This window comes from Carettochelys insculpta, chromosome 19 (genome assembly GCF_033958435.1).
Source record: "Carettochelys insculpta isolate YL-2023 chromosome 19, ASM3395843v1, whole genome shotgun sequence".
NCBI lineage: Eukaryota > Metazoa > Chordata > Testudines > Carettochelyidae > Carettochelys > Carettochelys insculpta.
The window spans coordinates 1,479,794-1,494,016 of NC_134155.1; the positions used below are offsets into that span (position 1 = coordinate 1,479,794).

Genomic DNA, 14,223 nt, shown 5'->3' on the forward strand with positions numbered 1-14,223 from the left:
CCCCGCCCGTTATGTAACTGCCGTCTTCCCAGCGTCCTTTGCGGCCGGCGCCCCCGCAAGGGCTGAGGCGGGTGCCCCGGCGACGGCTCTGTGGTCATGTGACCTCAGTCCTGACCACGATGGCGTCTTCCATGCGGGTCGGGGAGCGGCTGGTGCGGGCGGCGGTGTCTGGCAGCCGGGAGCTGGGGCAGCTTCCCCGCGAGCTGCGGGCGGAGCTGGAGGCGGCTTTGGCGGCCCCGGCCGACGGGCGCGGCCCCCTTGTCGCCTTCGCGCTGCTCCGGAAGCTGCAGGGCGCCCTGCGCCAGGCAGGTGAGACGCACCGACCGGCCGGGCCCGGGCCCAGGCCTGCGGCTGAGTGTCCGCCGGGCCCCTTTCCGGGCCCAGGGCCGGCCGCGCTGCCCTTTGCCTCGGACGCGCCGGCCAGGGCCCTCGCAGGGGGGCCGCGACGGGAACGTTCGTTTCCCCGAAAGGTCTCCAGGGGATCCCCAATTATTGTCAGCGAGGCCAAAACGCCAAGCTGCAAAACTGCAGCGCCACCACGCAACAGAGGCTGCAGCCAAATTTTGCTTTTACAAACCCTTAAGGTTTTCCAGGGGGTTCATTAGCTCGCGAGCTCCTGGAAGGGTGGTTATTTTATTTTTAGGTGACATACAGGGTTCCCACAATACCTATTCTCCTCCTCCACTAATGGTACCCGAACAGCCGACCCTGGTTCCCATCACCTCTTATCCTCTGCTCTTCCAGCGTCTCCTGCAGCCCCCATTCTCTAGCAAAATGCTGGAGCACTTTTCTCCATCTCTACAGCAAAGCATAACTCTGCTGTATTACCAGAAACGGAGTACTTTAAAGACTGAAAATAATTTGTTAGGTGATGAACTTTCCTGGGACAGACCAGCTTCAGATCTGGATAAGGATCTGAAGAGTGGGTCTACTCCATGAAAGCTCATTGCCAAATAAATCATTTTGTTAGTCTTTGAAGTGCTACATTTCTGCTGCTTTGTTTTGTTGGAGTACAGACTAACATGGCTACCTCTTTGTTACTATGCTATATTAGCTTCAGGCTGTTCCCTATTACTTCCTCACCACTCACAAGTTGCTTTCCATTCTTGTTCTATAAAAACCCCTGGATTTGAGTCATCTGCCTTATGGATCTTGTCTCTACTCCCCTCTCTTGTCTAGAGCCAGTCTTTCAGACAGTGTAGCCAGGGTTTGTGCAAGAGCTGACTTCTCTCTCATTCTTGCTTCTGGTGCCACCTCTTGTATTTCAGCCTCCTTTTTATACCTTGTGTGTCTTTGCCTATTGCAGGAATGAGGGTATGACTGATGCACAAGATTTAGTTGCACAAAGTGGGCTTTTTTTATGGCTCTGCCAGGGGCGGGGGGAAACCAATGTCTCTCCCTCAGTTTCTTCATCTGTGAAATGAGGATAATACTGACTTCACAGGGTATTTGGAGGGCCTGGGTTATTGTTTTGAAAGTGCATTGAAACCTTCAGCCAGCAGGTGTCAGACAAGTGCATGACATTTATCTCTCATTCCTTTAAAGTGTTAGAGGATGCTGATAGATTATACAAACCTTGTACTTTAAAGCAACAGTTAACTTTATTCTCAAGAAGTGTTCCTTCAGAATCATCTGCATGAAAACTACTGCAAAGTGTAAAAATGCATGTTAAAAGTCAAAATAAACCCCCTCACTTGACACTATGGTCTCATTTCCTTTAATTCTTTCATTACACAAATTGATCTAATTGAAATCTAGTTATCCTGCTACTTATTTCACTCAAGTTGAAACTGAACCTAGTCTGGCTAGTTTCATTCTAGTACTCTTATACTAAGTGCATGCTGTTACACAGAATGATCAGGATTTTTAGATCATCATTGATAATGACAGGATGCAATGAAAGTTTGTTTAAAAATAGCTTTTAAATTCCATTTAACATACACACTACACTTAGTGTTTTGGAGCCATTTCTGCATTGCATGCATGATGTTACCTAGTTAGAGATCCAAAGAATGACCTGGATGTTACATTTCACTGCTCTGCTTTTATGAACTGGAAGGATTTAGAGGAATTCTTTGTTTCAGGTTCTCCTCTGTATCTTCATGAGCTACTGGAAGGTAGTGAGATCTATCTCCCTGCTGTGGAGAAACCACCCAGGGTATGTAACAAGAATGGGATAACTGCTAGCTACCACTGCACTTAGTAGACTGTTTCCTTCTCAAGTCTACAGATGCCGAAGTGTAAAACATCTAGTATGCCAAGAAATGTATAGAACATACAGAACCTCAGCTCTCACTGCAATTTCTCTGATTTCTTTTGTTTTTAGAACCCAGAGCTGGTGGCCCGCCTGGAGAAGATAAAGGCCAAGCTAGCCAATGAGGAATACAAGCGGATAACAAGAAACATCAACTGCCAGGTTGCAAGAAAGGCACAGAAGATACCAAATCAAAATAAACGTGGACAGTGTGTTCTCCACCAGTTGTACAGGTTTACCATACCCTGTGGAACCACCATAAATAACATAGCACCATTAACATAGCAAAGGACACTCCACCCAGCTATTTAATAATGAATTTAGGTCCCGGGCTCTTTGGTCTCTTAACTGAGATGCAAGAGCAACTCAGTTCTGTGAGGATGGCATCTTACAAGGCTAGCCTGTGTAAGAGTATCACTGTTGGGCTCCACGGTCCCTCACTAGGAATGAGGGCTGGTGCCACAGGAGGCCTTTGAAGGGAGAAAAGTGCAGGAAGCTCTTCCCCCACTACAAACAGGGCTGTCAAATCTGTATTTGAAACAAAGAAACCTGAGCTATCAGGACAATACACATACAAGCCTATTGATCAAATATAGTTCTGGTCTCTACAGGGCAGCAGTGCATGATGTTCTACTGGGATTTTCTCCACTATGAAACTTCCACTTAGGGTGGAATAAATGTTTAACCCTGTTCTTCTCCTCTTAGGAACTGAGCCAGTATGGGACTTTGGCTGATTTGGGAAGACAAGGTGAGTTCTATCAACACAAGAGGAAACCAGGCAGTGTATGTCTAGTGGGCAGAGCACCATTTGTAAGGATCAAATCAATTGCCATCTGCTCATCCTCAAGGACAGAGTAGCACCACGCTCCCTGCCCCCAGTTGGCAGGCTGTTACACTAGATGGGCTTAATTTGAAGTAACGGAAAGTCCCTGTTTCTTCTTCACACTAAACAACGATGAGATGGACAATTGTGCAGCATGTCAGAGTTTGAAAGACTTTGAAAAGCCTCAAGAGTTGGATCAGAAGGTGAATCTGTCATCCCTAAAGAAGAGGTCAGCCAGCTGTGACCTAGATAGCCTGACCAGTGAAACTGTTTTCAGCTTGCTTTTCTCTGGCTATTGCTATCCCCCTGCTGCAGTTTGCAGGCCAGCAGTGCAAGCCTAGGGTGAATTTTTTCATGTTTTGAATTGAAATTGCTTCATCAAAAAGAGGGGAGGTTTTTTCCCCCAAAAGATACAAGACGTGTCCATTCTTGAGTATTTTTCATTGTGAACTATAAGGATGATAATGGCAAATTCAGCTTGAGGTGCTGTCGGTTACCCAAATCTCTTTGCACTGCCAACAACAAACAGCTTTTCCTCTGCAAATGCTTCTATTGACCTCTCTCCTCTCTATCCCCAGTTAGATCTATGAAAGCTGTGGTGATCACCATATTCAACTTCATTGTCACAGTGGTGGCTGCATTTGCTTGCACATACCTGGGCAGTCAATACATCTTCACAGAAACAGCAGCGGTGAGTGTCAGCTGGGACGTCATCCTTTCCATGTTTGTTTTCTCCATCCTGAATCTCCTGTCAAGGTGTTCAGAGCACATTGGCATTCCAGCCAATACCTTCTGTCTCCATGAAGCTTGGGAGGCTGATGGATGCTGCTGGAGCATCCTACTTAAACCTTCCTTATTTCTTCTTGTCTCCCCAGCATGTGCTGTCGGCCGTGATTGTGGCTTCGGTGGTGGGCTTGGCTGAGCTGTACGTGATGGTGCAGACCATGGAAGGGGAGCTTGGAGAACTGTAGTGCAGAGGCTTTCACTTAGCCTGTGATCCTTGTGTTGGAGGTCTTTTCCTCCCCTCTGGGTTATTAATTTGCTCACAAGTCTGTTGGTTACAGTTTCTTCACATCATGTCCCTTGCCTGTCTGCCAAGGTCGAAAGGAAGCTACAGATGCACTGCATGGGGCGTGGAACAGAAGGCAGCTGCAGCAGTGGGTTTCACTTCACCAGTTGGTGCAGGGAGAGGTTAGTGGCTTAGTGCTGCCTCTCTTCTAGCTTGGACGCTGTTGTCCCTTATTCGAAATAAATGGGTTCTGTGTGCATTAGAATGACCTGCCTCCTGCCCCACTGCAGATTGCTAGGGCGGAGACACTACTGGTGAAATGCCTATATGTGAACCTCGGCATCTCTGCCCACTTTGTCCCAAAACCTGCTCCATTGCTTCTACAGAAGCCATTGCTTTCATGTTCATCAGTCCTGCATAATGCAGTAGCAAGGCTGCTTTAGGGAAGAGCACAGTTTGTACAGGGCGTGAACATTGTCTGCTCCAGACTGAAACATGGGTGTCCGACCCAGGCCTGGGACTCACGGTGGTGTATTCTCTGCCTCACGCAGACAGCTGCTCCCCAGGAGACTGAAGGCCATCTTCTTTGACCATTCTTCCCATACTGGGAATTTCCTAACTCAAAAGGTGTTGGAGCCAATACAGGAAATTCTTTAGGTCTTAAGATGAGAAACTGACCACAGAACTAAAGATAGATTAGGTCAAGTGATCGTAACTTATGCGAAGTCTGAATAAAGTCCAGACCAGTAATGTAGGGTAATGTGTGCTACTTTAAGTAAGGCCAGTTACACAAAGCTGAAAATAATTGAGCTAGATCATCTGGGAGGGAGGACTGAAACAGAAAAATATAAGTTCTAATTGGGATAATTTCAGAACATCTTACTCTTGAGGTCCAGAAAGATGCAAGCAAGAAAGAAGGCTGTATGATTAAAAATTAACTTTGTTTGGAGGAGAAAGGACGTCAGATTAAAAATAAGGTGGGTGGGCAGAAGGAAAAAAAGTCAGTGGATAGGGACAAGTCAGAAGTTGGACATCATAGAAAATAGTTAAGGGAAGTAAGTGGACACAAGGAAAAATGTTTAGCCAGCAGAATGTAGCAGTAATCCAAACTTGTATTAGGAACAAAAGTGATCCTGACAATGCTATTGATCCATTAGTAGCTGAATCAGAGAGGCAGAAATGTTCAATAAGTATTTCTGTTCTGTATTTAGGGAAAAGGCCTTATATAGCCTCATTGTGTTGTGATAACTCCATTCCACTAATAGCTCTGGAGGATGTAAACAGAACTACTGAAGCTAGGCATTTTTAAATCAGCAAGTCTAGATAGCCAGCTCCTGAGAATCTTGGTTGCACAATAAGGAACTTTCCAGACACTAATGTTGGTTCTCAGAGTCCCGGAGCACTGGGGAAGCTGCAGGAGACTGGAAGCAAGTTAACATGTCCATTTTTTTTTAAATGTGACTGGACCAATCATACTTGTTACAGGCATATCTGTCAGCCTGATGCTGAGCCCAGGGACGGTAATGGAGCTGGTGAGATGGGACTTGATCAATCAAGAATTAAAAGGCAACATGATTAATGCAAATCATCATGGGCTTATGGAAAACAGATGCTGTCAAACTAATTTGTAATCATCAAAAAAATTCCTGGCTGATAAAGGTGATAATGTACTTGGACTTTCAGAAATCCTTTGACAAGGTCTCTTACCAAAGGCTCTTAGGCAAACTGAGCAGTCATGGGATAAGAGGGCAGGGCCTCTTACGGATCAAGAATGGTTCAAAAATAGAGAACAAAAGATGAGACTAAATGGTCAGTTTTCACAATGGAGATGGGTAAATTATGAGGTCCCCAAAAATCTGTACTGGGACGATAGGGGCTTGCCAGCAGATTTATAAGTGATCTAGCAAACTGAGTGAATAGTGAAGCGGAAGCCTTGGTAGAGGATACTGAACTACTCAAGATAGTTAAGTCCAAAGCAGAATGTGAAGTGTTATAAAGGGCTCTTACCAAACAGGATCACTGGGCAGCCTAAGGGCAGGTGAAATTCAAAGTAGTGCACATTGGAATAGTTAGTCCCAGTTGTAAGTGGTAACAGCTAATTTTAAATCCTAAGAAAAAATCTGGCATCACTGTGGATAATTCTCTGAAAATCTCAGACAGAAATAAACCTTAAAGTTAGAAGCCTTTAGGAAAGGGATAATGCCACAGAAAATCTTACAATGTCACTATATAAAGCAGGGATCAGCAGCCTTCAGCACATGGCCCATCAGGGTAATCCAGTGGTGGTCTACCAAACAGCTTATGTTGAGCATCAGCTGGCACAGCCCCTTGCAGCTTCCAGTGGCCACAACTCACTGTTCCTGACCAGTAGGAACTGTGGAAAGTAACTGCCAGTGTATCCGGTTCAGATTGGCCAGGAACATGGAACCACTGCCAGTGGGAGCTGCAGGGGGCATGCCTGCAGATGCTCAACATAAACAGACTGCGTGGTGGCCCACCAGCAGATTACCCCAATGGTCAGCAGACCAAAGGTTGCTAAGCCCTGATAAAAATCCATGGTGTTCTCACACATGAAATAATGTGCGCCATTCTGGTTGTCCCCTCTTGAGGTGCATTCACTGGCAAAGGGGCAGAGAAGAGCAACAAGGAGGATCAAGGGTATGGAATAGCTTCCCTATGAGAGGATAGGCTACAAAGACTAGAAGAGAGAGGACTCTCGGTGGGGCACATGACTGAGGTCTGTAAGACAACAGCTGGTGCAGAGAACATGAATAGGGAAGTTTTATTTACCCCTTTATATAACATAAGAACAAGGGTCACCCAAGGAAATGAACAGGCAGCACATGTAAAACAGAAGGAAGCACTCCTCCACACAACGTACAGTTAACGCAGGGGATATGGTGAGGGTCCACAAGCATAGCTGTGCTTTAAAAAGAATGAGGTAAGTTCATGAAGGGTCAGTCAGTGCATCAGTGGCCACCTGCCAAACTGGTCAGGGTCAACCCCCTAAGGTGGGCATGCCTGACCTGCCAGGCACCAGAACAGGACAGCAGAGGGTGGATCGCTCAAAACTTTCCTTCTGAAGGGTCTGGCACTGGCCACGGTCAGATGCTGGCTACTGAGCTCAATGGATCACTAGCCTGTCCCAGGCAAAGAATGTTGTTTCACCTATTTTCCAGCATCTCCAATATGACTAGAACCAGGTAACTCCTCAGAGGACAATAAAAAGGTACCTCTATGTAACAGGTCAACAAAGCCGGTCAGAGAAATGGGGGGGCAGGGAAGAGCTGGATGAACAATCACAACTGAGATGGAGCTTGCACTCCCAGGGACCCTTCCTGGTGTGAAAACAGGAGAGTTTGGAAATAGAAGGTGAAACAAAGCCATTTTGGAAGCCAGCATGGCAGAAGCACAAGAGCCAGAGCTCTCCTAGGCTGGAAAGGTGGGTGGGTTACAGGTGAGGGGGTTGAAGTCAGGGAAGTGACTGATGAAACACCTGCTTAGATTTTCCCTTGCTGAAGTTAAGTTTTAGTCACTAGGAAGTACATTTTACAATGTAACTTACCTGTCTTCTCCCTTACGCCTGCCTTCTTTGTCAGCAACATTGTCCTTGTGATACCACAAAACCCTGCCAGTGTCAGCCATGGAAGTCAAGCGTGGTTCTTCAGCAGAGCCACTGGCCTGGAATGCACTTTGTCTCTCTGGAGGCAGCTAGCTTCTCCAGGGGACGCTCTGCTGAGAGGGGCCCATCTTGCACGGAGACTGTTTTGGGGCAACTTAAAACAGGGGCTGTTGGTGTTGCTCTGTGAGGATCGACCAGGCTCCTGGGAGCTCAGAGAAGGCCCCTGTGCTCTGAACATGATGCTCGCATCAGAGCTCTGAAGCAGAGCTGCAAATCGCAGATGCCCCTGCATCACAGGGCAGGCAGAGGCACAGCCCCTTACTGGTGTGGATGAAACCCCTCCGTCACAGGGGGAGTGGTAAGTAATGAAGAAAAGTCACTGACAGATTAAAGTTGTTTGGAGCACAAGCAAACAGCGTTTTAATGTGGCTAAATGTAAGTGGCACATGTGGAACTAGACTGGTCCACACCTACAGGACCATAGTGACTCTGTGATGGAGTGGGAGGAGTGCATATGTGAGACTCAGGCTGGATGCATGTGAGACAAGCAGAGCAGCTCTCAGCAGCTAAGGATGACCCTGGGGCCATAACCTGGGCTGGCAGGTAACACCTCTGCCCTGAACAAAGAGGAGGGAGGAGGCGAGCCAGGTTTGAATCGGGGGCTGCAGTTAGAAGCTGGAGGGGAGAGGGAGCTGGAAGGAGACAGCCTGGTGACGGGGGAAGCTACACCCCAGAGGGGCACCCCTCGGGCTCCTCTCCCCCGGACGGGTTGGAATGACTGTCTCCGACTGCTGTACCGACTCTTCTGTAAGAAAACTGGGCATCTGTCACCTAATAAACTTCCTATTCTACCTGCTGAGTGAGAGTCACTCCTGCCTGTGGATGGGGTGCAGTGCATGGGGACCCCTGAACCCCATCACACTCTGCAAAGGGTTTGGGAGCCATGGGTACTCTGCTCCCAGTGTTGTACTAGCAGGTGTAGGCGAGAGGGTATTTTATTCCCCCGGGGCAGTGGTGTAACTGCTGCTGGAATCCTGTGGCCTGTTGTGATGCTCACCATTGGAGGAGGTTCTTTATAGATTGCCGAGGGGTCAGAGGAGAGCAACACAGATGACTGAAGGGCTAGAAATCCTGCCTTACGGTAACAGACTCCCAAGAGCTCCATCTAGCCTGCTTGGCAAAGTCAAGGTGACTTGATTACCATCAACAGGGAACAACTGTATAATAATGGCTCTCCAGAAACACCCAAGGACTGGAAGCTGAAGAGACAACTCCAGGCTGGAAATAAGGTGTAGGTTTTTCAGCTGTGAGAGTAACTAGCCATGGGAACAAGTTAGGCCCAGCCATTAAGAGCAGAGGAACTATTGTGAGCCTCTTGTCTGACCTGTATGTGACAGGGTGTCCACCTGCCCCAAGACAGACCCCAAGTTACTGACACCCTCCAGTCACACTAAAAATGCCACAGTAGAGACTCCACCATTTACTACAGTGTGACAGCCCTGAGCAGCTCCCTGGGGGCTCTGTGCTTGGTGGCACTTAGAGAATTGCCTCAGAGGCTCACCACACCCCTTTTGCACTACCTCCCACTTTTCCCAGAGGAGGGGCACAGCCCAGAGCCCCTCCTATCACCCCACAGTCATGAAGAGGGACCATCCCCCATGGCTGTTGGGTCATCTCCCCCTCCCTCTAAGCTGTCCCAGAGTGTGCAGTGGTCTGGGGGGAACCCTAGCCCTTCCCACTCAATCCATGTTCCAGCCCAGGGACCCTCCATAGCTGCTGCTTCTGCTGAAGGAGCTGTTTCCCTCAGCCCAAAGTGCAATAGCCTCCTCCCTGGGCTACTTTCCCTAGTACCTTCTCCTGGCTGCTCCAGCAAAGTCCTTTCCTCTCCTAGGGGCACTGCTGCAGTTCCTTCCTGGTCCATCCCCTTTCTCCCTCCCCCTCCTTACCTGAGGGAAGCCTTTAAAGGGGTTCCATGGGCTTTAATTGGTTGCAGGTGGTTGGTTAACTCCAGGTGCTGGATTAGCCTGCTGCTGGTGCTGCAGGCTGATCCCGGGTGAGCCTCACTCCCTGGGGAACAAAGGCATTGACCCAGCTGCCCGTATACTTCCCCTCCATAAGGTTACCGTTGTTTGCCATGGACTGTGGTCCCCCCACCACTAGTTCAAACCAGCAAGTGACCTGGGCCCCATACAAAGCTGAGCTTGGTGAGTTTATAGCAGGGATGCTATGATGGGATACAGCAGAGGAACCCCAGGGCCTCTGCTAAACTGACCTGGGTGCAAATTCCTTCCCACTCAAACACCATGATCAGTTTGACCCTGAACATGACAGCAAGACACCAGGGAAAGAACTCTCCATGGTAACTGGGAGCTTCCCCACGGAGTATGGCATCTCTGGCCAGTGGGCATGTCTGCACCTGGCAGGCGTAGCTGGGTCATGTGGCATTGTGGGCAGTCCCATCAGGCATCCCCTAGGGAAAAGTACCATGTAGGTGTTCTCCCACCGCTCCCATTGGGAGGCTGCTCCACAACTTCATTTCTCTGGTGCTAGAAATCTTGGTCTGATTTCAAGCCTCATCTTGCTGGTGGCCAGTTTATGTTCTTGAACGCTTGTGCTCCCATTCACACCGAACTCCCTGCCTCCCTCAGCCTTGTACTGAAACAGAGTGATCACGTCTCCCCCGGCCTGTGTGTGCCCAGACTAAACCAGTCAAGCCTCTTGAGCCGCCCCTCCTCAAGAAGGGTTTCATTCTCCTGATCAGCTCAGTAGTCCTCTGCACCTGCTCCAGTCTCACAGCCTCTCTCTTCAGCACGGGAGACCAGAACAGCACACGGCATTCCAGATGAGGTTGCACCAGTGGCTTGTATTATGGCAATACCTTGTCCCAGTCGGTACTGGAAATGCCTCACCTGATAACTCCTAGGACTGACTAAGCCTTTTTGTGGTCATGTCACATCAGCAGCTCGCAGCCACGCCGGGACCATCCGGTGCACCCAGCCAAACCTCCAGTGCTCCAGACTGGATGTTCTTCCAACTGTTCCGCCCTACGAGTTCTTGTGGGGCTCTGGCCTGTGCTATGCAGGGGTCAGCCTTCATGATCACAATGGTCCCTTGCAATCTCTGAGCTGCCCCCACCTCTGCAGGCCTGAGGGCTCTCTTCAGACCCCCTTCCTGGCAGTGGAGGATGGCTAATGCAGCACATCCCCCAAGGACAGCGACTAGCTGCTTCCTGGCTTTTCATCCCCTCCCACCCTCACAGTAGGGAGCCAGATGAGTCACTATAACCAGGCACAACCACCAGCAAATAGGAAATCTCCATGAATCTCAGGTCCAGGGGTGTCCGCCCTGCCCAGCAAAGCAGCAAATGCTGGCATTGTAAATGCGGCCTCTGAGTCGACTGTAGCACTGTGTTTGCAGCTGTTTGCATCCCTCTGATTGGTGGGGTTGTAGGTGCTCCCAGCTGCTGGGATCCTCCCCCAGTCCACTCACTTCAGATCAGCCCAAGGCAGGTGTGGCCTGCTTCTGTGCAGCTCCCCAGCCAGCGGCAGCATGACTGCAGCAGGGTACTGGATCTCATGGTGGACTGAGCTCCTGCTTGCACTGGTCTACGTAAGACCCCCGCCAAGCTTCTTGCACCGTCATTGGTGGAGTTCACTGGAAGTAGTTCCTGGCTTCAGGGTGAGACCATCCTGGTTCCATCTGGCCCACCACAGAGGTATACTTACCTTGCCACCACCTGAGTCAGCCTGTGCCTCAGTTTCTCCACTGGGTGCCTTGCTGAATCACACTGTCCCCTCTCCTAGAGTCTTCAGAGACAATCCACCGGACAGATTGCCTGAACTACACGGCTCCTTCTAGGGGGCTGGTCGAACCTCCCCAGTAATTCACCATGCCTTACACAGGCTCTGCAAGGGCCCCTTGCTCAGCTCCTGTCCAGGAGCGTAAGTCCTGCCCTCCCTCCCCCCCAGCAAGAGGAGAAGTGAGCTGAGCTGAAGCTAACCTGCCCTCACCCTGCCCTGGTCACCACCTTGGCTGAGAACATAACAGCAACTCCTCATGGCCTCCCTGCCCTCTCCCAGACCGAGGGAAAGGAGTCTTTTTATACCCAGCTTGCTCTGTAGGCAGCCCACAGGCCCTGTATTCCCTGGCTGGCAAGTCCCAGACGCCCATGATGTTTAGCAAAGAACAGTCCCAGGAGTGAGCCAAACGCTGACCCCGGTCACCCTGTCACAGACCCACTGTGGCACACGGGGACTTGGCTTTTCTTTCAGGTGACCCTTTGGGGGCTTATTCCTGTACCTTTAAAAGCAGCTAGAGCGGGAAGTGCAGCTCTGTGGCTGTTCCCCTCCCTCACACTCTCTTCCCACCCCCAAACATCTGCGTCGCTGTGCTTGGGCAGTGGCTGGCCATGGTGGGTGATTCTGTGGGAAAGGCGGCAGGGCAGGGTGCTGAGTGAGTCCATTCTGAGGGGCTGGTTCCAGTGTCAGAGCATGTGGCTTTGGCAGTCTTCAAGTTGCAAAATGAGCTTTTGAAAGGCATCTCTCCAGGAACTGGCATGTGACACCCATGTAAGATGCCAGCTCAGCACAGACAAGGTGTCGCGTAGATGAAAATACCTGAAAATCACTTGCCTTATTTCTCAGGGCACCGGGTCATTCCCATCAACTTCAACAGCGCAGGAACTAGTGCTTTGCTGCCAAGCTGAGCGTCCCAGGTTCAGTATCCCCGCAGCAGTGCAAACACCACAAGCCCAGTAAGAACTACAGCTCCCTGCTTGGCACCAGAGAGCAGTGATCCCATGCCCTGCTGCAGGAGAGACCCAACCAACCACTGTTTTCAGGTGGAGCAGCTTGCAACACGCCTGCTCTGCAGAAGGGCTCCTGGAGTCCTGCGAGTAGGGAGAGTCACAGCTTTCCTTTGAAACAAAGCCAGGTGGAATGTCTAGGCTCCCTGGGTGCAAAGCTTGAAAATGTGACCCGAGCGCTGCCAGGCTACCATCAAACCAGATGGCAGAGACCCCCTCCCTCCCTCCCTCCAGTGTGCAGGGTGAGCACTGATTCCTGGCTTTTGAAGACTTGCCTTTGGGGCTTAGCAGTGCACCTAGCACGAGGCACAGCTGACCAGCCTCTTGGGGGCTGCTGTGCCACAGTCCCCTCTGTGCTGCCTCTCGAACTGGGCTGGCAACCTCCTTTTGGTGGCAGGGCCTGGGGTAAATCATTTCTGGGCCTGGACTCAGCTGCCAAAAAGCTGTTCCAGGATCCCAGCTGCTGAGCAGGCCAGCAGCCATGGGAAGAGATGGCAGAACCTCCTGCCCCGGGGCCAGGGACCAAACACCGCAGGGCCCTGCAGCCATCGCTAGCAGGAAAGAGCGTGTCCAGGATGCTGGTGGCTGCTCCCCTCTGCAATTACTGGCAGGCAGAGAGAAGGGGCTCCCACCCAGGGAACTTCTGCTGCTTCCAGGGCTGCAGCCTTGGGGGCTGAAGGGGAAGCCTCCTCCACAGGCTAGAGTGGCTGCTGATTCTGGGGAATCTAGCATTTCCCTGCTGAGGGAGGTGGCCAGAACCTTGACCTGGTCTCCCTAATGCTGTGGGCTTTCCCCCTGCCACTGCAGCTACCAGCAGGCCCGCTTGGACAGGGAGCGGCTAGCAGGTGGCAGCGTGCCAGGGGCTAACAACATTGATTAATGTTCTGATGTCTGCTAAGCCCATGGTTAAAAACACACTTTAATATTTCTGATATGTGCCAATCTATTTTGTACCCTGGCAGTCAGACACGATGCTGGGATTAGCTCATGTCGATGAGTCTGTGGCGGGGCCTGGCCACAATCATTTGCAAATACTGCCTGAGATTAAGGTATTTTTTGAAAGATTAGTTGGTATTAGGGCTGATTGTGATATGCAGGCCCAGGCTGCTGCACAGCCCTGCTTTTAGGGTATTGGATGGTATTGCACATATCTTAAGGAGTCAGGGCAATAATACATCCAATCTAATGACAAGTCCAGCACTAAGCAGGGCAGGGGCAAGACCCTCCTTTATTACTGTCACGGAATTGCTTTGCAAGCACACAGACACCCCAGACTCAGAGGTCAGCCTGCAGCACACCCTGAGAGCAGAGTCGCCCTCCACGTTAACCCAGCCAGGGACCACCCCAGGCAGGGGCCACCTGCCATGACCTCCAGCAGCCCAGAGTGCCAGGCCCCACAGCGAGTCCGGCCAGCGTTTGCTCGGCTCCTGGTGGTCACATGGCCTGGGGGTGTGAGCTGACCGCACTCACAGGCGTGCCAACTGCTCCTCCCTCAGCAGTCTGCCCCCGCTGGGTTTCCCCCTGTCCTGGAGCAGTGCATTCCCTCCCAGCTGGCACTGCAGAGCCAAAGCTTTGTCCAGCACAGACTCTTGGTGCTGCTGCTCAGTACCAACTGGGGGGGAGGATCCATGTGCCAGGCAGGAAGTCTGTCCCCCCACCCCACCTGCAGCCCTCACCTCTGCCCCTGCAGGTCAGGCTAGGGCTCCCCCAG

At 50.8% G+C, this 14,223-nt stretch overlaps 1 protein-coding gene across 2 annotated transcripts; it reads left to right on the top strand.

The window, feature by feature from the left end:
* The first annotated feature begins 38 nt into the window (after nucleotides 1–38).
* VMA12 (vacuolar ATPase assembly factor VMA12) lies at nucleotides 39–6,490 on the top strand. 2 transcript variants are annotated; one of them, XR_012648146.1, is made up of 7 exons: nucleotides 39–309; nucleotides 2,085–2,158; nucleotides 2,327–2,416; nucleotides 2,960–3,002; nucleotides 3,656–3,768; nucleotides 3,953–4,268; nucleotides 5,572–6,490. XR_012648146.1 is itself a non-coding variant. In XM_075013893.1 (6 exons), the coding sequence occupies exons 1-6, from the start codon at nucleotides 120–122 to the stop codon at nucleotides 4,046–4,048; spliced, it is 606 nt and encodes a 201-aa protein (XP_074869994.1). In that variant the 5' UTR covers nucleotides 39–119; the 3' UTR covers nucleotides 4,049–4,343. The 2 variants fall into 2 exon arrangements, 1 of the variants encoding a protein (XP_074869994.1); XM_075013893.1 differs by lacking the exon at nucleotides 5,572–6,490 and having other exon boundaries at nucleotides 3,953–4,343.
* Nucleotides 6,491–14,223: the final 7,733 nt, after the last annotated feature.